This window comes from Staurois parvus, unplaced genomic scaffold (genome assembly GCF_062004578.1).
Source record: "Staurois parvus isolate SC_StPar_1 unplaced genomic scaffold, SC_StPar_1.0 ptg000258l, whole genome shotgun sequence".
Classification (NCBI taxonomy): domain Eukaryota; kingdom Metazoa; phylum Chordata; class Amphibia; order Anura; family Ranidae; genus Staurois; species Staurois parvus.
The window spans coordinates 8,984,687-9,010,509 of record NW_028318054.1 but is presented as its reverse complement, the minus strand read 5'-3'; the positions used below and the strand labels follow the sequence as shown (position 1 = coordinate 9,010,509).

Here is a 25,823-nt window from a genome sequence, read left to right as displayed (position 1 = left end):
GCAGTTCTGGCAGGCAGGGTAATCGGGGCACACAGCAGAAGGTAGCTCTGGCAGGCAGGGTAATCCGGGCACACAGCAGAAGGTAGCTCTGGCAGGCAGGGTAATCAGGGCACACAGCAGAAGGTAGCTCTGGCAGGCAGGAGGTCCGGGCACTCAGCAGAAGGCAGCTCTGGCAGGCAGGGTAATCAGGGCACACAGCAGAAGATAGCTCTGGCAGGCAGGAGGTCCGGGCACTCAGCAGAGGGCAGTTCACAGGGTAGCGATCCAGGGACTCACCAGCCAGGAGTGGCCTCAGCAGAGGAAGTCTAGGCAGATAAACACCAACTCCTCACGGGTCTTCAGAGGGTTGTGTCTTGGCCGCAGCTTCAAGACTACACAGGCAATATAGGACCACAAGTCCCAGCAGTGCGCAAAGCACAGTTCCGTTCATGGCTGAGACTTAACTTGGAGATGCATTGCTCTGTCCATCCTGACTCAAGCTCTCCCATTCTAAGAGTCTTTCTCCCCACATAGGGACAGTATATGGCCCTTTCAATTGACCAAGCCCCAAGCTCCCGGTGCCAACACGTCTGGCTTTCCATAGCCATAAAACACCATGCTGTCTGCGCTCCTTACTGGGATAACTCTCACCTCCCACCCCCTGCGGAGCACAGGAACTTCAAATTATAAACAAAGCAGACAAGCTGACTGTTGGCCACACGTGTTAACAAAACAACACAAAAATAAAAGAATATTTCTGCTGTCCGTCACAGTAGAATAAGCTGTCACTCTACTTTTCCGGCAGCTGTGTATGGCCCCAACCCTATCCCATTTATTACCTGCACCTAGGGGGTGGAGAGGGTTTGTGTTGTATTAAAGTGTTGCTAAACCCAGGACCCTGCATTCACTATATCTGGTCTCCTACGGTTCACAGAACATGGAAATGCAATTTATTTTTAGTAAATATAAACTGCTGAATACCTTTTTTTCATCAACAGTATATAGCAGTTTTGTGACTTCTGTCAGTGTTTGGTTGAGCACTGGTTAATCTTGTCGGAGGAGTTTTCATCCTCTTCTGCATGACCCCTGACCCTCTGTCTGGATGGTTCTGATTGGCACTGTGCTGATACACCCTCCCAAACAAACCCTCTAGAAATACACATAGAAATACAAACTGAGCATGTGCAGAGTGCCTCCTAGGGCTCTGTCCTTTCAGCAGGTGTATTGGAGGCTGTAAAAGAAGGGGAGAATCAGAGAAGACAGGATCAAACAGCCTTTTTACACAATGCGGCTATTACCCTTTAGGTTCCACAGTGAGTATAACAAGCATGCTTTACTGCATATACAGACTGATTTTACTGTTGTTCTTTGAATTCTTACAAAGATTAAGCCTTGGTTATGAATTTTAGCGCACAATTTTGTCCTGTCCATCTATGGTTCTTTCTTCTCTTTAGGGTCATGTTCTCAAATCGGTTCTTGAGTTACACTTTCACTGTCTAGACTAATTTTTCCCTTTTACACCCATGCTTAACCCTTTCACTGCCTGAGCAGTTTTTCCACACGTTTAAAAAATTTCAGGCCTGAAGGTTACACAAACCCCCCAGACATTATATATTTTCTGAAAGCAGACACCCTAGAGGATAAATTAGTGGCAGTTAAAATTTTTTATGTCACCAAATATTACGGCAAAGGTCTAGGAAACACTAAATTTCAATAAAAAATGCACTAAAGTGAATTTTTTCGGCAAACACACATTAAATAAATTACCCAAAAAAATTAAAATATGAGGTTGTGCCAAGTAGAAAGATACCCAAGAGTGTGCCTAAGAAATGGCGAGAAACTTCAGTACCCTATATTTTCTATAGGCAATGCTTCAAAAGCCTCTCTAGGTCATCAGTTTAGTGTTACAGAGGAGGTCTTGTGCTAGAATTATTGCTCTCATTCCAGCGTGTGTGGCGATATGTAACGTGTATGACAATTGCCGTTTTCACGCGTAGGTGCCCCCGATTTGTGCTTTTAAGTTTTGTAAATGAATATATGTGGGGGGGGGGGGTGTAATGTGTTCGTGCGTAACTTTTTTTTTTTTTTTTTTTTTTTGCAATTTTAAAAGAAAAAAAATTTTACTTCAACTTTTCTTTTTTTTTTTTTTAATCACATAGGGGATACAAAGTTCTTGGGAAAGTGACAGCCGTGACTTTGAAGTGACATCATACACGGCACCTTTCCGGGTCACAGAAAAGGAGAGTGTCCTCTCTCCCCTGCTCCTGCCATGGTGCTCCCAGGCCTGCAGATGGGCAAGTGGGGGGGGGATTGGGGGTGCACCGGTACGGGGGGCTGTAGAAGCATTTGCATGGCAGTGCAGCGCTTGACTGCTTCCACCTGACAGGCAGGAGTCTGCCTGTCAGTACTATACACAATCCCAGTGGCTGCAACCACCGGATTGTGTATAAAACCCCCTGCTGTCAGGTCTCTCAATGTACTGACTTGCTGTCAACATACAGACCTGGGACGAAAGGGTTAAATGCTCATTATTGCATAAAAATGCTTTCAGGTAATAAATACTTCTGTAGCCCTTCCAGCAAAATGCTGGTTATCAAATTCTCCAATTTACTGAAAAATCTCTTTACAGCTGGGCCAATCCTTCCCATTTTTACTGAAAAAAGTAGGAAGCAGTTGAGTGTACATGTGACTGCGCAAGAGTTCAAGCAGCATGTCAGTGTATGATTAAGGACCGGTAAAAGTCTACTCACCTGTAATTTTTCTTTTCGTAGTGCTTTAACAAACGGTTTACATCTGTAAAAGTAAACTTTGTTTATAGATGTGTTCCTTTGATGGGGGGGAAGCATGATGTGTAAGATGTAGTCTTTCAACTGCCTTGAAATAGGAGAAATAACTAACCATGAGGAACACCCCAGTTCAATGTGGTCATCTATGCAAAAATAAAATTATCCATTACATGGATAAAGGACACACAAACCTACAAATATGAGAGCACAAAGGTATCTATGTTGCCCTCACACCAAGATTTGTGGAGATCTAGGGGGAGTATAATGTTGCTGTAATAATGGGGGTGGTGAAGTGTATGTGCCGACGTGAAAACTATGTAGCGGGGGTGGGGAGGCAAAAAGAGTGGGGATAGCAAGGTGACTTGTAGGGGGGAGGAATCTGAGGGGAGTAGGCTAGGCTGGGGTGTTTCTGCACAAGAGAATGCTTAAATATAAAGTGCACCTTTTAAATCCATAGCGAGTGCCCCTCTGTGATCATTTTTGAAGGTTTAATATAATGGGTCAGTTGTGTCCTATGACTGATATCCTGACTGTTGTCTTTTAGAAACCTTGTGCGTATGATTGAAACTGCACAAAAAGATCTTCAAAAATTAAGGTGAGAACTTTTTTTTTTGCTACTTGAAATTATTAATGTTAAAGAGGGGAGAATGATATATCAAAATATCTTTTGGGCCTTTTACTTTGATTTTCACAAACCTAGTTTGGATACACTTCCATTATACTATCCAAATGTTAATTCTCAAAGTTATGCTTCCCCATAACCTCAATTACCAGGATATTTATTCAGTGGCTTTGCTGATCTGAGTGTGGTAAAGGAAGGTATAGTATAGGCATATGTAGGGAGTGGATTGCAATTTTTTTTTTCCCCCTTTTCTTTTCTTCTTTACAGTTAGTAAACCTTTCATTTAATTTACACCCGGGAATTAATTTGGTAATTTTCATTTCACTTTTTTTTTTTTTTCCTCCTAGAAAGCGTATTCAGGATTTGAACTGGCAGAGAAAGAACTCTCAACTTACATCAGGTGCAAAATTGAGAGAAATGGAGTCAACGTAAGTGAAAATACATTTTTGCAAACCTACTCAATATATGTTACTTTCCAGTGTTTAGTCCAGGTGAAGGCAAACAAAATTGTTTGGCAACTGTGGTCAGTTCTGTCTTTCATTGTAAACAACCTCCTGACCCTGCAACAGAGGTGAATTGGCTCAACTGACAAAAAATTATGATACCTGTACTGTAATTAATCTGTGCACTTCAAAATTATATATTCATTTTTGTTGATGTGGCGTTAAACCACTGCACGTTTCGTATCCTTGTAGTATTCTGTTGATGAGAGTTGTGCACTCGAGCTGCTTGGTATCTCCTACGTCATCGGATTGTTTGGGGGGCTCCCCAGTTCCATCCAACAATGGTAAAGAAATATGGATCTTTTGGGATAGTGACAATCCTGTCTTGTCCTTTTATTCACATAGAGCAACATGCATCACAAGCCGACGTTTCTGAACTCTGACTTCAGAAAGGGATGCTTTGAGGTCTGGAAATGTCGGCTTGTAATGCGTGTTGCTTTATGGAAATAAAGGCTATCATTATCCCAAGGTATGCTGGTGAAAGTTTTTATCACTTATGCTTGTATAGTGGCGCCATCCACCATTTTACTATAGCATCGTGCATGAGCTATGAGCAAGCCTGTAAGGTGTGCAATGGATACAATACACCTTCACAGTCCAAAAATTATGTCTGTCCAGTTTGAAATATAGTGAATCCGAGTACCCGGGAGGCAATGCACTGTTCAGCGTTCAGTGCACATGACTGATTTCTGTTTTTAATAACCAACCAGTTTATTTGGAGTGTGCTAGTTCAGGGATAGCCTTGCATTAACTAAACCTGCTGTTACGTACAACTCCTGCTTCTTTAACCACTTTGCTGCTCTCATAGAATGGCAGAGGGTGGAACATATATTTCTGTAATGCCATTTTTAAATGAATGGCTGTGATCTGAGTTGGCTGAGATCTGACACAATGTACACAGCTGATTAGAGCGGCTCTGTATATTGTGGCTGCTGTGATGACCAATCACAGTGATCACAAATAACAATGTTTACATTTGATTCTGCCCCTTCCTCTTACAACTGTGGAAGGAGAGGAAGTGAGGATAATCAATAAATGCATAAAGGGATCAGCATCTGATGCAGATTCAAACAGTCAAATTAACTGTCTGTGTGGGCTTTTTTTTATTTATTTTTTTCCTTGGTGCAACATTACCAAGGTCCACCTCCAATACTAACATGTTTCTCAATTTACAAAAGATTGGCAAAAAAATGAGGTCATCTTGGTGTGTCTGTTTTCCAAAAAGGGACATTTTTTGAAGGGTTTTGTACCATCCTGATGCACTTTTTTTTTTTTTTAATTTTATTTGATATGTTTTATAACCGAACATAAGGGGAAGAGAGTGGTGGTTTGATTTAAAAAAAAAAAAAAAATATTGGGTACATTGTCACAGTTGACCAAGTAATTGTCAGTTCAGGTAGTGAAGAGGTATTACGGGTTAGTATTGAACTAATTAAAAAGACTGGGCATCTCAGACTTATATTTTGTGCTTAAAGTGGAACTATACTTCCTTCAGTCCAGCAGTGCGGAATCTCTGAGCTCCCCTCTGCCTTTCAGGTGGCTGACTTCCAGGTCTTGATATTTGGCAGTTTTCATTGGCTGTGCCTAGATGACATCCCTCCCATACATTTGTGTGGGAGTTCAGTGATCTGTAGAATGAGTTGCTTGTGTACAGGGGCAGACAGACAGGTAAGTAACTTTAATGTAGAAGAGACAAAGCATGTCTCTTCTGCATTAAAAATCCTGTCCACTAATTTTTTTCTTAAGTTCCAGTAAAAGGGATGACTTATCTTTCTCAGCATGTAATCTTGTGGTGTTCTCATATACTACACTTGTACATTTTGGTCTATTTGATTAAAAGCTGGAGGGGGGTTCTGGAATTTGATTAAAGAAAAGTGATTGCTCTGTATTCACCACCCCTTTTCAACACAGAAATGCTGTAAGTTGATTTTTTTTTTTTTTTTTTTTTAATAAAATATTCACTAATTCTCAGTGCATGTATATTATAATCTATATTAAATTTAGATTTATTTAATTTATTTTTCTTTATCCTTTCAGGTGGGTATCCCTTGTAAGTAAGAACTATGAGATAGAGCGTGCTATTGTGCAACTAGAAAATGAGATCCAGCAGCTCAAGCAGAGGGATGGGGAGAACAAAGAAAATATAAAGGACTATTGATTGCAGTGTTTTTTTTTGTTTTTGTTTTTTTTTTTTTTTTGGTAAGACAACAGCTTCCTCGACACCTTCCCTTTATTGGGTTCAGTCAAACAGTTCTTTTGTTGCAGGTCCAGTTTTTCTAATCTGAGCTTACTTGCACATTGTTACATACCTCTGTATTCTGTAATGGTTACAGTTCACAAATTGTATTTGGTATAGTATTTTGTTATAGATTTTTCCTTAATAGTGAACACCTCAGCCATTTTTAATGTTTCTTAAAAGTAAAAGTTGTGCCCAAGACCATACAGCACACGTTGCCGACTATTATCTTTGCTAGTAAGTAAACCTTTCTCCTTTTTTGCTATTTAGAACTATTTTTACTTTCCTAGTGGGTCTGACTTAAAGTGGTTCTAAAGCGAAAATATTTTTTCTTTTTACCCTAATGCATTCCTTGCATTAGAATGTTTGTTTTTGTGTGTCCCCCCCCCCGCCCCCCAAATGATACTTACCTAGGTGGATGTAGCATCAGTCCCCCGCTGGCTCTAAGTGTCAAAACTCAGCGATCACACAAGACCTCTGAGTTTTCACCGCCACTGTGAGCATAGAGCGGTGACTGTCAGCTGAAAACGGGTCACAGGAGTATCAAACGAACGGAACTCCTGTGATCCATAAGCGCTTTGGCCGTACTTTTTAAGGTAAAACTGTTTTATAGCTTGCTGTCCACTACCCCTACCCCCCCCTTCCTAAACACCTACCTGAGTCCTTAATCGATCCAGATCTGTGCATGGCTGCATCTCCTCTCTCCTCCCTTCCTCTACACACAGGAACAGCAGTAGAAGCCATTTGTTCCCGCTGCTGTCAAACAAATCAATCAAATGCTGTTAGGAGGAAGTTAGGGTTGGAGCCAAGCCACACAGCTCGGGAGTGAGCATGCACTGTGTCCCCATAGCAAGCGGCTTGCTGTGGGGGCACACGGAGAAGAGGAGGAACAAAGAGCGCTGCCGGGTGACACCAGAAGAGGAGGTGCAGGACCACTCTTGCACAGGGCAGGTGCATATACATGTTTTATTTTGATTAAAAGAAGGATAAGTTCACCTTTTTCAAAAAAGTAATAAAAGAACATTTTTATTTTTTCTTTTTTGCAGGTAAAAAAAAAAATGCATTTATTATTTTTGGCTACAGGAGCCCGTAAAGCATTGCACTTGCAATCAGCAGATTGCTGGTGCCATTCAGGGTCTCCTGCAGACCTGCCAGTATATCTGCTTGCCCGTATGGGAAAGCAGATATACTGACAAGAAGAATGACCTACCACGGCACGCCACAGCACCGTTTAGTTTATTGAGCACCGTAGTTTGAGAACTACAAGCCGACAGCCGCAAAGGCTGCTGGGACTCATAATGCATTCATTCACAGAACACTGTAAAATGAATGAAGCGGCCTTGTGGGCGGAGCCCTGCACAGCCACGTCGTTTTTAAATATGGACAGCTAGTACGAGGACTTCTCCCTGTACTTCTGTCATGGGGGGAGGGGGGGGGGGGATAAAAACTGGTGGAACATGTTCCCAAAGGTGAATGAACTTATGCTTTATAACACTCAAAAGCTTAACTCCAGGTTTACTTTTACATTAGATAGTTCTCTTGGGCCAAGCTTGCCCAAATGAAAAATTTCATTACGTTAGGAAGCCCTGTGTCAGTGCTGTGCAAACTGTATGTAGCATTACCTACATACAGTATGAAATGCTGTGTTTTGGCAGCGGTTTGGGGACTTCCTGCCAGCACAAAAACAAGTGGGCTGAATGCTGTTCAGCCATTCCCAGAAAGCCTTGTATTTTAGCAATAAATACAAGGCTATCTCTGATACCTCAGTAGAGATTGTGATGTCATCCACTTCCTGCCTCTTCATCCTAACTAATAAAAATACAAGACTTTCTGTGAATGGCTAAGCAGTGCAGTCTAAACTAGCTAAAGTGAAAGTAAATCTGGTGTTAGACTTTTGGGGGGGGAAAAAAAGCCTTGCCACTGCTAATATCCTAAAAGAGTGCCCTTACTGAAAATTGAGTCACTTAAATTGGAGAGGGGAAGGCCAATTGGTGGAGCTTAGCCCTAAAAATGGGGAGTCAGGCTTTGTTAACAAAATTAAACTAACTTCAAACAGCGAAGACGTAGAGATTTCATGGTTAACAAGGAATTTTCCAGCCAGCCATTTGCGTTTGCCTGCTCCTAGGCAGGACTATTAACTTATCAGTGATTTTAAACCTTTACATAAGGCTGAAAACCAGCACCACCGATTAACTTCCACAAAAAAAATAATGTCAGCAGTTTGTACTACTTTTTTTTGAAGTTTAAATTCCCTATGTAATTCTAATAGCTCAGCAATGTTTCTGAAGTTCAAAAGGATTTATATATTCAATTTTGGTGTTTTACTTACTTTTAAAAGTATACCATTTTTGTGTTATCCATCTACAGTGCCTTGAAAAAGTATTCATACCCCTTGAAATTTTCCACATTTTGTCATGTTACAACCAAAAACGTAAATGTGTTTTATGTGATAGACCAACACAAAGTGGCACATAATTGTGAAGTGAAAGGAAAATGATAAATAGTTTTAAAATTTTTTACAAATATCTGAAAAGTGTGACGTGCATTTGTATTCTGCCCCCTTTACTCTGATACCCCTAACTAAATCTAGTGGAACCTATTGCCTTCAGAAGTCACCTAATTAGTAAATAGTCCACCTGTGTGTAATTTATTCTCTGTATAAATACAGCTCTTCTGTGAAGCCCTCTGAGGTTTGTTAGAGAACATTCGTGAACAAACAGCATCATGAAGGTTAAGGAACACCAGACAGGTCAGGGATAAAGGTTTGGAGAAATTTAAAGCAGGGTTAGGTTATAAAAAAAATTTTCCCCAGCTTTGGACATCTCACGGATCCCTGTTCAATCCATCATCTGAAAATGGAAAGGGTATGGCACAACTGCAAACCTACCAAGACCTGGCCGTCCATCTAAACTGACAGGCCTGGCAAGGAGAGCATCAATCAGACAAGCAGGCAAGAGCCCCATGGTAACTCTGGAGGACCAAGCTGATTGACATGAACCATGGCTCCAACATGAGAAATATCAGTTGAAACAAAAGAGAGGATTATAAAACTTCACGAAGGTAAATCATCATGCAATGTTGCAAGGGCTGTTGGTGGTTCCCAGTCAGCTTTGTCTAAAATCTGGATGAAGCACAAATCAAATGGGTAGTAAAAGGAAAGCGTACTGGTAGACCAAGGAAGACATCAAAGCCTCAAGATAGAAAACTAAAAGCAATATGCTTTGAAAACCGATACTACATAACAAAACAAATGGGCAGAAACTGGAGTCAATGTCTGTGGCTGAACTGTAAGACATGGCCTAAAGGAAATGGAATTGACATACAGAAAAGTCAAGCAAAAACTATCATTAACACCAAAACAGAAAAAAACAAGGTTACATTGGGCTAAAGAAAAGCAATCATGGACTGTGGATGACTGGATGAAAGTGATATTCAGTGATTAATTACGAATCTCCATTGGGGAGGGTGATGATACTGGAACTTTTGTTTGGTGCTGTTACAATGAAATGTATAAAAATGACTGCTTGTAAGAAAACATGCAAATTTCCACAATCATTGATGATATAGGGTTGCATGTCAGGTAACTGTACGGGGGAGATGACAGTCATTAAATGCAGATGAATTTAAGAAATAAAGTCCTATTTTGCCTTGATTTGCATAATTAGTACATGGTTTCCCTTTATTCACTTTTACTAGATGAATGTTTCCTTCTTTTTAAAACCCAAATTAAGCCACATAAATAGATGTGTATGCAAGTAGGTGTTAGCGTAGCCTCTGGCAATCTGAGGAGTACTTTAACATACAACATCTAGTTCAGCCTTTCTCAACCTTTTAATCACAGAGGAACCCTTGAAATTCCTTTTTGGTCTCAGGGATCCCCTGCTAAAAATATCTACAGCGCATGATAAATTTAGATCCAACCAAGATATAACATAAAAAAAATAGATATGCCACATTCCTGAGTCTATTGCAATATGAAAAAAATATAGAATGGGACTTTTGAGGCACAGCATTATTAATTAAAATACATTTTTATTTCATCCATATACAATGATAAAAAAAAATTAAAGGAAGTCTTTGAAAACACATCAGATCTCAATGAGGAAAAATATCATGCTGGATATTTAAACTGCTATGGGCTGGGAAATGTGTTAGAACATAAGGATGCCCCATCATTTGATGGAAATGACAATTAACCTACAGAGGACTGAATTCAAAGACACCCGAAAATCAAAGTGAAAACATGATGCAGCAGGCTAGTCCATTTTGCTGAAATTTCATTGCAGCAACTCAAAATGGTACTCAGAAAATTGTATGGCCCCCACGTGCTTGTATGCATGCCTGATAACGTCAGGACATGCTCCTAATTAGCAAACAGATGGTGTCCTGGGGTATTTCCTCACAGATCTGGACCAGGGCATCGCTGAGCTCCTGGACAGCCTGAGATGCAACTTGGTGGTGTTGGATGGACAGAAACATGATATCCCAGAAGTGTTCTATTGCATTTAGGTCAGGTGAGCGATTCAATGGTATCAATTCCTTCATCCTCCAGGAACTGCCTGCATACTCTTGTCACATGAGGCCGGACATTTTCGTGCACCAGGAGGAACCCACTGCACCAGCGTAGGGGCTGAAAATGGGTCCAAGGATTTCATCCAGATACCTAATGGCAGTCAAGGTGCCATTGTCTAGGAGGTTGGGGTCTGTGCATCCCTCAATGGATATTCCTCCCCAGACCAGCACTGACTTACCACCAAAATGGTCACGTTGAATGATGTTACAGGCACCATAAAGTTCTCCATGGCTTCTCTAGACCTTTTCATGTCTGTCACATGGGCTCAAGGTAAACCTGCTTTCATCTGTGAAAAGCACAGGGTGCCAGTGGTAGACCTGGTGTTCAGTGGCAAATGTCAATCGAGCTCTGTGGTGCTGGGCAGTGAGCAAAGGGCCCACTAGAGGACGTCTGGCCCTCAGGCCACCATCATGAAGTCTGTTTCTGATTGGTCAGAGACATTCACACCAGTGGCCTGCTGGAGGTCTTTTTGTAGGGCTCTGGCAGTGCTCATCCTGTTCCTCCTTGCACAAAGGAGCAGATACCGGTCCTGCTGATGGATTAAGGACCTTCTACGTCTCTGTCCAGCTCTCCTAGAGTAATTGCCTGTTAACTGGAATCTCCTCCATGCTCTTGAGCCTGTGCTAGGAGACACAGCAAACCTTCTGGTGATGGCACATATTGATGTGCCATCCTGGAGGAGTTGGATTGCCTGTGCAATCTCTGTAGGGTCCAGGTATTGCCTCATGCTCCCAGTAGTGACACTAACCCTAGCCAAATGCAAAACTAGTGAAAAACAGTCAGAAAAAATGACTAGGGGAAAAAATGTAAATGGCCTCCACCTGTAAAACCATTCCTGTTTTGCAGGCCGTCTCGTTGCCCATCTAGTGCACCTGTTGTTAATTTTATTACCAACAAAGCAGCTGAAACTGATTAACAACCCCCTCTGCTACTTAACTGCCCAGATCAATATCCCAGGAGTTTAATTGACTTGATGCTATACTCTGATTAGAAAGTACTCCTTTAATTTTTTTGAGCAGTGTATAAAAGAGAAGGTATTTAACCAAAATGCATCATTAATTACATCTACATTTTATTGTGTAAAGCTGTTGCAAGATTTCTAGGTGTAATTGATTATGTATTTTGGTTAAATATCTTCTCTTTTATATATAAAAATTTATTTTAATGAATAATGGTGTGCTGCAGAATTCCCATTATACTGTTTTCTTTTATCTCATGATACATTAGTGTGATGGCCAGTGGGAAGAATGCTCCTTACACTTGTAGTCATTGGGATGAATTACTCCCTCATGGGTAGCTAAAAAGATCAGTGGTGTCAGTGGGAACTCATTTGAGAGGCAGAAATTGCTCAAGGAACCCCTAGCAACCTCTGGAGTAACCTTAGTTTTCGATGGAAGCCTGGTTGAGAATCCCTGATCTAGTTGTTTGCAATACTGAATCCATGAACAGTAGGCAATGGTGTTGCCACTATATAATGCATGCAATAAAGTTATTCACAGGAAGAAAAAAAAAAGGTGTCTGAAAGCAAATGTGGATGGGGCTGATGTTTACCGATCTACAAAGGTAGAAGGAAGAACATAGCTGGCCAGCACGAAGAAAATACTAATTTTATATGAAAATACCTGGTGGCAGTCCACAGGACATTAGTAATCCCCCTTTAAGGAGCCATCTTTAATTCCTCTATTGCCTGAAGTGACCCTCTCTCCAGTTTAAAAGATTGCAAGCAAAAACACAGAAAAATCTGAGTAGGTACAATCCCACCACCTGCTGGCATTTATGCAAATGCAATCAAACAATGTTTCCCAATGTTCATGTAAAATTATATAACTTGCCACCTTATTGCCGAGAAATCCCCGAGCAGCTGAACAGAGTTCCTCAGGTAATAACTGCCAACACACGCCCCCCAAGCCGCGTCGTATGGTGTGATGACATTCATTTGAACCAGAAGAGCTCCATCATTTTGCATTCTTTTGGTTCCTGGGTTACTTACAACACTGTTATCACTTTTGTATGTTCTCTTTATGCCTTTAATAAAGGAAATTCCTGCAAAATAAGGAACTCCCTTGGGGACTCCCAGGTCACCAGAACTAGTGTCCCCAGCGGAAGATTTCCCCTCTATTACTTTTCTGGGGACAACCCAAAATTCGGGATTTTGTTTTACTTTCAATGATAATGATAAACACAAATAGAGAGGGTGAAACTCCTTAACAGGAGCACAGACAGCAACAAAAACTGACAGGTGTTCTAATCCATCTCCACGCTGTCCAAAACTAAATGAATTTGGTGTATCCACATTTGACACTTACAAGGTATATATTTTTAACCACCATGCTTTATAGGTCAGTATAATTTTCTGTAATATACAAGGGGTCTTCAAAAAGTTTCTGTGGGGATGGGCCTCCTTTCCTTTGTAGTCAAGGGAGAAAGGCCTTCATACATTGGTGGTCAGTGAGAGAGGTGCCTCCTTACCAATTATCAGTGTAAAAGTGCCCACCTACATTCCTGGTAAATGGAGAAAGGTTTCCTTACCTTACCTGTCATTGGGAAAGGGCCTCCTTACATTGGAGACCAGTAGATGAGTGCCCCCTTACATTGGTAAGTGAAGTGCCTCCAATTTTGGTGCCCTCCTACTCCTGCTTTGGTAATCAATGAAGTGCCCCCTTACATTGCATATCAGTGAAGAAGAGATTCACTACATTGGTGATCATTGCGGGTATAGACCCCTACATTGGCAATCAGTGTGGGTATAGACCCTTACATTGGTGATCAGTGTAGATATACACCCTTACATTGGAGATCAATAGAGATATGCACCCTTACATCGGTGATCAGTAGGAAGATATACACCCTTAAATTGGTGATCAATAGAGATATGCACCCTTAAATTGGTGATCAATAGAGATATGCACCCTTACATTGGTGATCAATAGGGATATGCACCCATACCTTGGTGATCAGTAGGGATATACACTCTTGCATTGGTGATCAGTGGAGATATGTATCCTTACATTGGTGATCGGTAGGGATATGCACCCATACCTTGGTGATCAGTAGGGATATACACTCTTGCATTGGTGACCAGTGGAGATATGCACCCTTAATGTGATGATCAGTGGAGAAGTGTCTCCTTACATTTGTGAAGTGGAAAGATGCAACCTTACCTTGATGGTCAAAGGAGAAGTCGACACTCACTTTGGTGATCAGTGAAGTGCCCTCTTACACTGGTGGGTAGTAGAAAAGGTAGTCCCTACATTGGTGGTCAGTGGAGAAGTGCCCCCTTACAATGAAGTGGAGAAGTGCTATTTAACAGTGGCAATCAGTGGGAGAGGATTTCCTTTTATTGGTTGTCAGTAGGAGAGGTATCCTCTTCACTGGTGGCCAGTAGAAATATCCGCTTTGTTGGTGGTCAGGAGAAGTATCTCCTACTTACCACAAACTGTGCCTCCTGTGTTCCTTCATCCAAAGTGGTGTCTCTGTAATAAAGGAGGTGTGTTACTGGCCAGATCACCAAGTGAAAACAAGGTGAAAAATATCTAAAAACAAGAAAACTAATGCAGCCACCACATCTAATGATTGGTAAGCTGCAATACATTACATTTTTAGTTTTTAATCAGTGTACAAGCTTATTTGAGGACATGCTTTATATTACACTAATCCTTCTCTACAGTGGACATGAACTAAAAATGTGAAGACTACTATGTTGCTGGGTACCTCCCACAGCTCTACTCCCTGCACAGCCTATGTACATCACACTGATGATGTCACTGTTACTGTATCAAAGTAATATATGTGTATGCAAAGGCATTTTGTGCACACAAAATGGATTTTTATCCTATTGAGGAATATTTTCAAATAATACTTTGTGTGACTGGAGTTCTGCTTTAAAGTGTTACTAAACCCAGGACCAAGCATTCACTATATCTGGTCTCCCACAGTACACACAATATGGAAATGCAATTATTTTAGTAAATATAAACTGCTAAATACCTTTTCTCATCAGCAGTTAGAGCAGTCTTGTGACTTCCATCAGTGTCCAGTAGAGCACATGGTAAAGCTTGTAGGAGGAGCTTTCATTCTGGTCTAGGAGGATGCAGAACCCCTGACCTCTGTCTGGACAGTGCTGATTGGCCCTGTGCTGATCACATGCACTCTCCCAAGAATGCTTAAAAGAAGTTCACCTTTACGCAAAAGATAATAAAGGCACATTTTTTGCAGGTAAAATTATTTTTTGTATTCGGAGCCTCTAAAGCATTGCAACAGCGTTCAGCAGATGGCTGCAGGATCGGGTGCAATGCTTTAAAAATGGGTGGAACATGATCCCGAAGGTGAACTCATCCTTTAAGGAACTTTAATACAACATTATTTTTTAGCAAACACACAGAGCAGGTAGGCTTTGTAATTTCTGTTAACCGCTTAAATACCAGGCACATTTGCCCCCTTCCTGCCCAGGACAATTTTCAGCTTTCAGTGTTGTCGTACTTTGAATGACAATTGCACGGTCAATCCACACTTTACCAATAAAATTTTTTTATCTTTTTTCACACAAATTGTTTTATTTTGGTGGTATTTAACCAGCTGCTGACCGCAGATAGCCGAATGACGGCTTCACTGCGGCCGGCCAGTTCTGAGTGGACGTCATATGACGTCCTCCCAGAACGCGCTTTCCTGCGCGCCCCAGGGGGCGCGCACCCGGCGATCTCCGTGATCGCTGTGTCCTACGGACACAGCTGATCATGTGATGTGGTAAAAGGCCAATCACAGCGGCCTTTTACCACGTGATCAGCGTTGTGTCCAATGACACGCTGATCAGAGGGAAATGCAAGTGCCGGTTCTCGGCTGCACTTTCCTCACGCTGTCAGATCGTGAGGAAAGTACTGCCGAGAACCGGCAGTTGTCAGAGCGGGGATCGGCACCGATCATCAGGGCACTGATGATCAGTGCCCTGATGATCGGTGCCCAGCAGTGCCACCCGCAAGTTCCGCCCAGCAGTGCGCCCACTAGCTCCGCCCACCCGTGCCCATCAGTGCACCCACCTGTGCCCAGCAGTGCCCCCACCTGTGCCACTCTGCAGTGCCACCTACCTGTGCCCAGAAGTGCCACCTACATGTGCCCAGCAGTGCCACCCACCTGTGCCCACCCACCTGTGCCCACCCACCAGTGCTGCCCAGCAGTGCCACCCACCAGTGCAGCCCAGCAGTGCTGCCAGTCAGTGCCACCAGTCAGTGCCCAGGGGTTGTGCCAGTCAGTGCCGCCAGTCAGTGCCCAGCAGTGATGCCAGTCAGTGCCGTCTATCAGTACCCGTCATCAGTGTCACCTATCAGTGCCGCCTATCAGTGCTGCATATTAGTGCCGCCTATCCGTGACCCCTAATTAGTGCTGTCTATCAGTGCCGCCTATCCGTGCCACCTCATTAGTACTGCCTATCAGTGCCCTTTAGTGCTGCCTATCAGTGCCGCCTATCAGTGCCCATCAGTGCCGCCTCATCAACGCACATCAGTGAAGGAGAAAAAATACCTGTTTGAAAAATTTTATAAAAGAAACAAACTTTTTTTTTTTTTTTAATTTTTTGCACTTTTTTTTATTTATAGCGCAAAAAGTAAAGCACCCAGTGGCGATTAAATACCACCAAAAGAAAGCTCTATTTTTGAGAAAAAAATTATCAAAATTTCATATGGGTACAATGTTGCATGACCGCGCAATTGTCAATCAAAGTGCAGCAGCGCTGAAAGCTGAAAATTGGCCTGGTAAGGAAGGGGGTATAAGTGCCTGGTAGGCAAGTGGTTAATTACCATTGAGTTTTTTTATTTTTTGCTAAATAAAAAACAAACTTTTGAAAAAAAATGCCCTTTTCTTCGTTTCTGTTATAAAATTTTGCAAATAACCTTTCTTCATAAATTTAGGTAAAAATATATTCTGTTACATTTCTTTGGTGAAAATACCCAAAATGTGTATAAAATATTTAGTCTGTAGGAAAATTATAGAGTCCACAAACCATGATATATATCTGACAATCTATCAGTCCTCATGTACTGAAATCTAATTTCTTGAGGCCCGAAAATGCCAGGATAGTATAAATACCACCCAAATGACCCATTTTTGGAAAATATACAGTCCGAGGCATGTCGAGTTTTTTGAAGTTGTAATTTTTTGTTACAATTTCTTGGAAAATTAAGAAATTAAAAGAAGAAATTCACAGTGTTGTCACCATTCCAGTACAGCGTGATTATATAACTGGTGTGGCAGTGATCAGGGACACTGACTGGTGACAGTATGTATATTAAAAAAAAAAATAATAATTTACTTTTTTTTTCTATTTTCTTTTTTATAAATTTTTTTCCTATTTTTTTTTTATTAATTTAGGCCAAAATGTATTCTGCTACATGTCTTTGCTAAAAAAAAATCCCAATACGTGTAAATTAATTGGTTTACATGAAAGTTATAGCGTTTACAAATGGCGGTATAGATACTGTAATTTTTTTTTACTAGTAATTGCGGAGATCAGCGACTTATAGCTGCAGTCCCTGCAGTGGGCATTCTGACACGGAGGGGGGGAACTGACTTGGTGTCACTGACATCCCCAGTGACACCAATACAGTGATCAGTGCTAAACAAAAACACTAACACTGTACTAATGGCTCTGGACAGGAAGGGGTTAACATGAGGGGCAATCAAAGGGTTAACTTTGTGCAGGGAGTGTTTTAATAGGGGGCCATGTCAGTGTGCTTCATTGTAAGCACACTGCTTTGGATGGCTGTGTTGTGCAAAGCAGTGTGCCCGAGCTGACAGGGAGATGAACTATTAGTAAAGAAAACAGTCCTCCTCCCCATCCGAGGGACCCGGTGATTGACAGCCGAGGCCGTGAATGGTGGCGCGGGTAGGGCGTGCACGCGCCCCCTACCCGGAAATGCAAAATCACATATATAAACATGATTTTGTGCGCCCGTGCTGCCCTGTAGCAGTATTTCTGCTATAGGGCGGTTGGGAAGTGGTTAATTATGTTTGTTTTTTATTTAGCTACTGCTATATGTGTTCTGTTGGGGACATTTTCTTTACTTCCTGTACACAGGATGCAACAGGAAGTGGCAAAAACTTTGTACTCCTGTACTCTTAGAAATCAGAAATGCCACATGGCAAATGGATATGGCTGACATTTGTCATGTGACATTTCTGATGTTTGTTATTTTGTTCACATTTCACTCCTACTGAAGCCTCATTTTAAAAGCAAAATATATTACAGTTTAGGGTCACTTTGAGGAATTTTTTATCGGGGGAACTTTTTGATGCAGCAAATTTTGAGTGGTGCCATTTTAAGAATTTTTTTGAAAGAGTATGCAAACCCAGCATTTTATATTCCTGATATATGCCCGCTGTTCCATGTACTTGTTTAAAAGAATATCCTGTTCTCTTTGTATTACTTGCGTTGTGTGAAATCCCTGGCGATCCTGCCATTCTCTGTTTTCCTATTAACACTGACATATTTATGTGATTTGCAGTATATTAGTATTTTTATAGGGTATACTGAAGATGAAATAACCCTTGTTTTTATTCATTATTATAAAGAGGTTTTCTTCTTCATTTTTTTATTCCAAGTGAAGGATAATAATGACTTGGATAGAAGGAAAAAAATATATTTACTCTATTTTTATATTTTTTTACATATCTAAATGCAAGGTATATCTGCTAAACTTAAGAAATGTTTTAAAGCTGAAACTGGTGTGCCTCAGTATAAACTATATATATAAACACATCTATTTCTTTGCTGAAATAGGAAAGTTTTGAGAAATATATCTGCATGCAATATATTGTAGATAACTGAAAGTCCAAAATAAAAATAAAAAGGGGAAGGATACATGTACTTTCACTATCAGTCTTCATCCGAAACAGGTCAGGACAAATAGCAAACAGTCAGAGATCAGGTGCACTGTCAGGAATGAAAAAGTACTACTATAATGCACCCTTTAAGGACTGCACACAGTACTCTCTAATAGGGAACAGAAGGGGGTGCCACTAAGTGTAGTAGTAAAAAAACAATTTAATAAATCATCCATAAGTAAGTGAATGTAAACTAGATGAGCTTCAGCATAAAGATCATCCCAGTCCATGGTAGCACATCTGCCTGGAGATCGAGAGCAAGAGATCTCACAGCAAACCTTTTCTGTAACTCTGTTTACAGCAACTATCAAATATGAACTATTAAGCTAAAAAAACAACTCCCCAGTGCTTTATTAATGAACAAAAACTGCTCCAGTCCCTCCCTAGAGACCCCATTATTCTAGCCATTAAACACCACCATATTGTCTCTCGTATAGTGAAAGAGAAACCAAACTGTCATTCACAGTCCATATGTCAAAGACATCTCTGTCTATCCTCTGACAACCATGTGTCAGTGCTCTCTGCACAGTTCAGGGGCCAGGAGGAATAGTTGGTGATGGAGATCATGTCTTAGCTGCTAACGTTGACAAAATGTCAGTTTGCAAATCAGTAACTTAATTTCAGTAGAAAAGTTCATTTTATAAAAACTGATGGAGTGAATTGTAAAGAAAAGTTCAAATGCTTGGGACTGAAATAGCTAAATTGGTGTATTGCAGTGCATAAATATCACATGTACAAAGCCATAATGTCCTTATTAAACATTGATAAGGATCACAGACTGCCGCCATTTCCACATGATGAGACCTCTTATAGTAATTTTAAAGTCTAGGTTTTTCTACATTAAAATAATAAACCTTTGATACTTACCTGCTCTGTGCAATGGTTTTGCACAGAGCAGCTCCAAACCTCCTCTTATGGGGTCCCCCCGGCACTCCTGGCTCCTTCTCTTCTCTGTGTTCCCCCATAGCAAGCCACTTGATATGGGGGCACACATGCATGCTTGCTCCCGACATACATAGTGCGGCTTGGTCCCACCCCTCGGTCCCTCCTCACAGCATTTGATTGACAGCAGAAAGAACTAATGGATCCTGCTGCTGCTGTAGTCCCTCTGCGAAGAGGAAGAGAGGGTGGAAGACTACAGCCAGACACAGCGTTGGATCCCTGATAAGATTCATTATTTCATTTGTTATGTATGTATATGTGCAATACGTTTGATTTGTATTATTTGTGCACCTTTTTAAATATTTATGCGATATACAGTATACACTATATTACCAAACGTATTGGGACGCCTGCCTTTACATGCACATGAACTTTAATGGCATCCCAGTTTTAGTCCGTAGGGTTCAATATTGAGTTGGCCCACCCTTTGCAGCTATGCAGCTTACATTCTTCTGGGAAGGTTGTCCACAAGGTTTAGGAGTGTGTTTAGGGAATATTTGACCATTCTTCCAGAAGCGCATTTGTGAGGTCGGCACTGATGTCGGACAAGAAGGTCTGGCTCACAGTCTCAGCTCTAATTCATCCCAAAGGTATTCTATCGGGTTGAGGTCAGGACTCTGTGCAGGCCAGGCAAGTTCCTCCATGCCAAATTCGCTCATCCATGTCTTTATGGACCTCGCTTTATGCACTGGTGCGCAGTCATGTTGGAACAGGAAGGGGGCATCCCCAAACTGTTCTCACAAAGTTGGGAGCATGAAATTGTCCAGAATGTCTTGGTATGCTGATGCCTTAAGAGTTCCTTTCCCCAACGCCTGAAAAACAACCCCACACCATATTCCCCCTCCACCAAACTTTACACTTGGCACAATGCAGACAGGCAAGTACTGTTCTCCTAGCAACCACCAAACCCAGACACATCCATCAGACTGCCAGACAGAGAAGTGTGATTTGTAACTCCATAGAACACATCTCCACTGCTCTAGAGCCCAGTGGCGATGTGATTTACACCACTGCATCTGACGCTTTGCATTGCACTTCGTAATGTGAGACTTGGATACAGGTGCTCGTCCATGGAATCCCATTCCATGAAGCTCTCTACGCACTGTTGTTGTGCTAATCTCAAGGCCACATGAACAGTTATGGACCAACTGGTGGTAGCCTCTAGCGTTCCACAGACCAGAATTCCCCAGGGCGCGGAATGTAAGTCCCGATCTGCTTGTTCACCAGAGCCCCTGATGGTGAAGATGGACTTGGAGCAAGCCGAGACCAGGTCACGACCCCTGGATGCAACCAGCTGTGGTAGAGACACCTGTCGGTTGTACGCAGCAGGTGAGAGTCTGATGTGAGGAGGCAGAGTAAGCAAGGTCAGACAGGCCAGGTCGGTAACAGTGGGGCAGGTCGGTACAAACGGCAGGCAGAAGAATAAATGGGTCATGGTCCAGGTTCGGCAACAGGGGATCAAAGGTGCAGGAGCAGGCAGTAGAATGGTCAGGCAATCCAGGGGTCAGATCAGGATCAGGCAGGGTCAGCAGCAAAGTAAACTCACAGGACACAGGAAAGACCATATGGCAACTAAGCACTGTCAGAGCCTGTTCAAATAGGGCACCCTGCACTCCTATTGGTGCCAGGCGCGCGTCCGCGATCACAAGTGAGCATGCGCGAGCGCTGTTGCCGACATGGGCGCCCAGGTCCTAGTACGCCTCGGCACACCGCGCATTCGCAGACCCGCGCGCCGCGTTTCAGCCCGAGAGCCTTGACATTGCCCCCCCTACTGGCAGCCTCCGGATGCCCAACTGGTTTCTCCTTTGAGGCTGGTTGTGAAAAAATTCCTGAATCAACCGAGGGGCATGCACATTTTGAGCATGTTCGGATGAGTTCTCCTCTGGTCCATAGCCCTTCCACTTGATGAGATACTGTGTTTGCCCACCCCTCCCCCTACAGTCAACAATAGCTTCCACCTCGAATTCCTCCTCCCCATCGATGTCTATGGCCTCTGGGGGTCTAGATCTACGATCTGCAAAGGGATCTGATACAGCGGGTTTCAGCAGGGACATGTGAAAAACAGGATGAATTTTGAAATACTCGGGAAGTGCCAGCTTATATACAACCTTATTGATCTTACGCTCTACCCGGAAAGGGCCCACAAATTTGGGTGCCAATTTTCTTGATGGACATGCCAGTTTCAGATTGGTAGTTGCCAACCACACCTGGTCCCCTGGATGTAAAACCAATTCCCCTCTTCTCTTTTTATCAAACATCCTTTTACTATCCTCCTGCGCCTTTGCCATGGTTTCCTGTAACAACTTGTTATTTGTCGTAAAGGAATTCAGGGTCTCTTGAGCCGCTGGGACTGAGTTCTCCGGGACCAAATCAGGCAGAAAAGAGGGATGTAAGCCATAGTTGGCAAAGAATGGGGATTGCTTAGTGGCAGAGTGGCATGCATTATTATACGCACTTTCTGCTAGGGGTAAAAGTGCCAGCCAGTTATCTTGAAGGAATTTGGTTGGTTCGCTCCATCTGTCCGTTTGTTTGCGGGTGGTATGCTGAGGAGAATGATAGTTCGATTTCCAACCCTTCGCACAAAGCCCTCCAAAACCTTGAAGTGAACTGAACACCCCAATCAGAGTCGATATTCTTCGGCACTCCATGCAGTCTTACAATTTCTTTGATAAACACTTGTGCTGTTACTGAAGCAGATGGTGTACCTTTCAATGGATGGAAGTGAGTCTTAGAAAGCCGATCTACCACCACAAAGATCGCAGTATGGTTTTGTGATGGCGGTAGTTCCACCACAAAATCCATTGCGGCCATGCTCCAGGGTCTGTTGGGCACCGGCAATGGTCGCAGCAGGCCCTAAGCCTTGTCTCTGGTGGGCTTATTTCTGCTGCAGACGGCACAGGACTTGACGTATGTTTCGCAATCCTTGGCCATGCTTGGCCACCAAAACATGCGTCAGACCAAGTCCAAGGTTTTGTGTACCCCAAAGTGGCCTGCTAACGGGTGGTCATGGCAATAGCCCAAGACCAGAGCTCGCGTCTCGTTAGGTACCAGGAACTGCTCCCCCCTCCACAAGAGACCTTCTTTGCTCTGTAATGAGACTCCAGGTGGTCTAGGAATCCCCGTGGAAGCAGCCTGTAATCTAGATAGGGGTTCGGACTGTAGTAGCAAGAAGCGACCTGCCGGCAGAATGGTATCAGGTTTGGCCGTTTCCTCCGGGTCTTCAAAAATCTGGGAGAGGGCGTCTGGCTTAGTATTCTTAGACCCAGGTCGATAAGTGATGTGCAGAGTAAACCTCGTGAAGAATAATGCCCATCTGGCCTGATGTGGTCTGAGGCGTTTTGCTGTCCTCAGGTACTCCAGATTTTTACGGTCGGTATAGACCAGGATGGGATGCAAGGCTCCTTCCAACAGGTATCTCCATTCCTCCAGTGCTGTCTTTATCACTAACAACTCCCGATCCCCGATATCATAATTCCTTTCTGATGGGGAGAGTTTTCTAGAAAAGAAAGCTACTGGGTGCATCAGCTCCTTTACTCCTACTCTTTGCGACAGAATAGCTCCTACTGCATTTTCTGATGCATCTACCTCCAGAATGTAGGGCAGTGAAGCGTCAGGGTGACTCAAAATGGGAGCTGCCGTGAACAGCTTTTTCAAAGATTCAAAGGCGGCCTGTGCCTCGGGCGTCCACTGAAAATGTACCCCCATCCTGGTAAGTTGAGTGATGGGAGTTACCAAGCCCGAGAAATTCTTAATAAATTTTCTGTAAAAATTGGCGAAGCCAATAAATCGCTGGACCCCTTTTTTATCCGTGGGAACTGGCCATTCTAAAATTGCAGATATCTTTTGAGGGTCCATAGCAACTCCATTGGTTGAAATGATCAACCCCAAAAAAGAGATACTGCGCTGCTCAAAGCTACATTTCTCAGCCTTAGCATACAGCCCGTGTTTGCGCAGTCGCTCCAGTACACTCCCGACGTGGCCCCTATGTGTCTGCAGGGATGAGGAAAAAATCAGGATGTCATCCAAATACACAATCACATAGATATCCAGGATGTCTCTAAAAATGTCATTCACAAAATGTTGGAATGTGGCCGGTGCGTTACAGAGACCGAATGGCATAACTAGGTACTCAAAGTGCCCAAACCGAGTGCGAAAAGCAGTCTTCCACTCATCCCCCTCCCGTATGCGAAGCAGATTATAGGCTCCCCTGAGGTCTAGCTTAGTAAAGATATAGGCTGTTTTTAGCCTCTGAAATAGTTCAGGGACTAAGGGAAGGGAATACCGATTTTTTACTGTGACTTTATTCAGATCCCTATAATCCACACAGGGTCTCAGGGACTGGTCTTTCTTCTCTACAAAAAAGATTCCAGCCCCGGCCGGTGAAGTGGAGGGGCAAATAAATCCCTTCCGCAGACTGTCATCAATGTAATTTAATGCGCCCAACTCGCGTTCTGACAGCGGGAAGATTCGGCCAGAGGGGATCTCGGATCCTGGGAGCAGGTCAATGGGGCAGTCATAAGCCCGGTGCAGAGGGAGAATATCTGCACCTCGTGGGCTCAAAACGTCAAGGAAATGGTGATAGGCAGGAGGCACAGTTTGTGCTAGGTCTGTATCTGTATTCACACACAACAGGGTTGGGGGGCCTGGTGATGGTTTTAGGAGGCAGTGCTCCTGGCAGTATAGTGAATGAAACTGAACAGATCCAGTCTTCCAGTATATTTGGGGATCATGAGCTCGTAGCCACGGGAGCCCCAAAATCACTGGAAATAAAGGGGATGGCGATGGAGGACTTCCTGGTGGTGGCCTGCCACTGTGGTGTATAAAGGAGGGGTCGCACGATCTACCAACCCTGATTTAATTCAGGAACCATCAGCCAGGAAGATATTCAGACCTCGCTCCTTGGACAGTAACGGAATCTGTTGTTGAGCTGCAAAGCTAAGGTCTACAAAGCAGCTACAGGCCCCTGAGTCAATAATGGCCGTCACCTGCACGGTTCTTCCTGGGAGCTGGAAAGAGATTGGCACGGCTACATGAGTAGGGTCATCTACACAGATTGCAGACATAGCAAAAATGGAAGAATACTTACAGAGCTTCTCTGGACAGGAGCGTACTATGTGACCCGCTGCACCGCAGTACAGACATAGGTTATTTATTCTGCGTCTTTGGCGTTCCTCAGCCATGAGAGATGGCCGCATCAACCCAAGCTGCATGGGCTCTGTTCCGTCAGCTGATTCAGGGTTCAGGTTACTGACTGCAGGATGCGATGGTATAGGTACTAATTCCAAGTGAAGGAAAATAATAAGTTAGATAGAAGGAAAAATTTATTTATTGTATTTTTATATATTTATTTATATATCTAAATGCATAAAAGCATACCTCAAGCTGAAGACTACAGCCCGGCATAACGCTGGATCCCTGACAGGCTGAGGAGTTTAAAGGGGGGGGAGGGATATTTAGTGGGATGTTTTTAACCTTAATCCAGGGAATGCACCCAGCCATTAGAACCACTTCAACCTTCCAGGCATGTGGTTGTTAGAATAATGATGATGTAATTTTTGGACATCTGCAGAACACAACACCTCCTCTTTTATACATAACCTTTTCAATGCCTTAACTATTAAAGAGACTTAAGGAAAACGAAACACCGCTCGCAGGTGTTGGCCCTGTCCATAGCAGTCCCAATGAGGCGAAAAAAAATCTGATTGGCCACACATTCGATAAAATCACCTTTATTAATGATTCTTCATATAAAAACATTTTATATAAACATATAGACCACCAGACAAGAAACCAGTCCACCAGACAAGAAATATCCCAGGGACAGCTCCACGTTATCATCAGACCACCAGATCAGAAGCATCAGAGGTTGGAGGAAATCTCCACCTTAGGGGCTCGCATATCATGAGCCAGAGACAAATAGGTACTGGTAGTGTAGTAATCTTTATTAAAGCTCCAGCAAAAAACGTAGTTGAAAAGCACTCACATGAATATAAGAGCAGGTAAAATGGCCGCCGGCCTTCCTTGCAGCCGTTTGCGGCATGACGTCACTCTGGTAGGTTCCTCACTGACGCGTTTCGTGCACCAAACGGTTGCAAGGAAGGCCGGCGGCCATTTTACCTGCTCTTATATTCATGTAAGTGCTTTTCAACTATGTTTTTTGCTAGAGCTTTAATAAAGATTACTACACTATCAGTACCTATTTGTCTCTGGCTCGTGATATGCGAGCCCCTAAGGTGGAGATTTCCCCCGACCTCTGATGCTTCTGATCTGGTGGTCTGATGATAACATGGAGCTGTCCCTGGGATATTTC

At 42.9% G+C, this 25,823-nt stretch overlaps 1 protein-coding gene across 1 annotated transcript in view; it reads left to right on the top strand.

The window, feature by feature from the left end:
- BCAS2 (BCAS2 pre-mRNA processing factor) overlaps positions 1-9,778 on the top strand; it is a 38,665-nt gene extending 28,887 nt beyond the window's left edge. The window contains exons 5-7 of the mRNA XM_089681086.1: positions 3,310-3,360; positions 3,735-3,815; positions 5,928-9,778. Coding sequence (XP_089537212.1) covers positions 3,310-3,360; positions 3,735-3,815; positions 5,928-6,048 — 253 coding nt within the window. The 3' untranslated portion in view covers positions 6,049-9,778. The remainder of the gene's footprint in view (positions 1-3,309; positions 3,361-3,734; positions 3,816-5,927) is intronic.
- Positions 9,779-25,823: the final 16,045 nt, after the last annotated feature.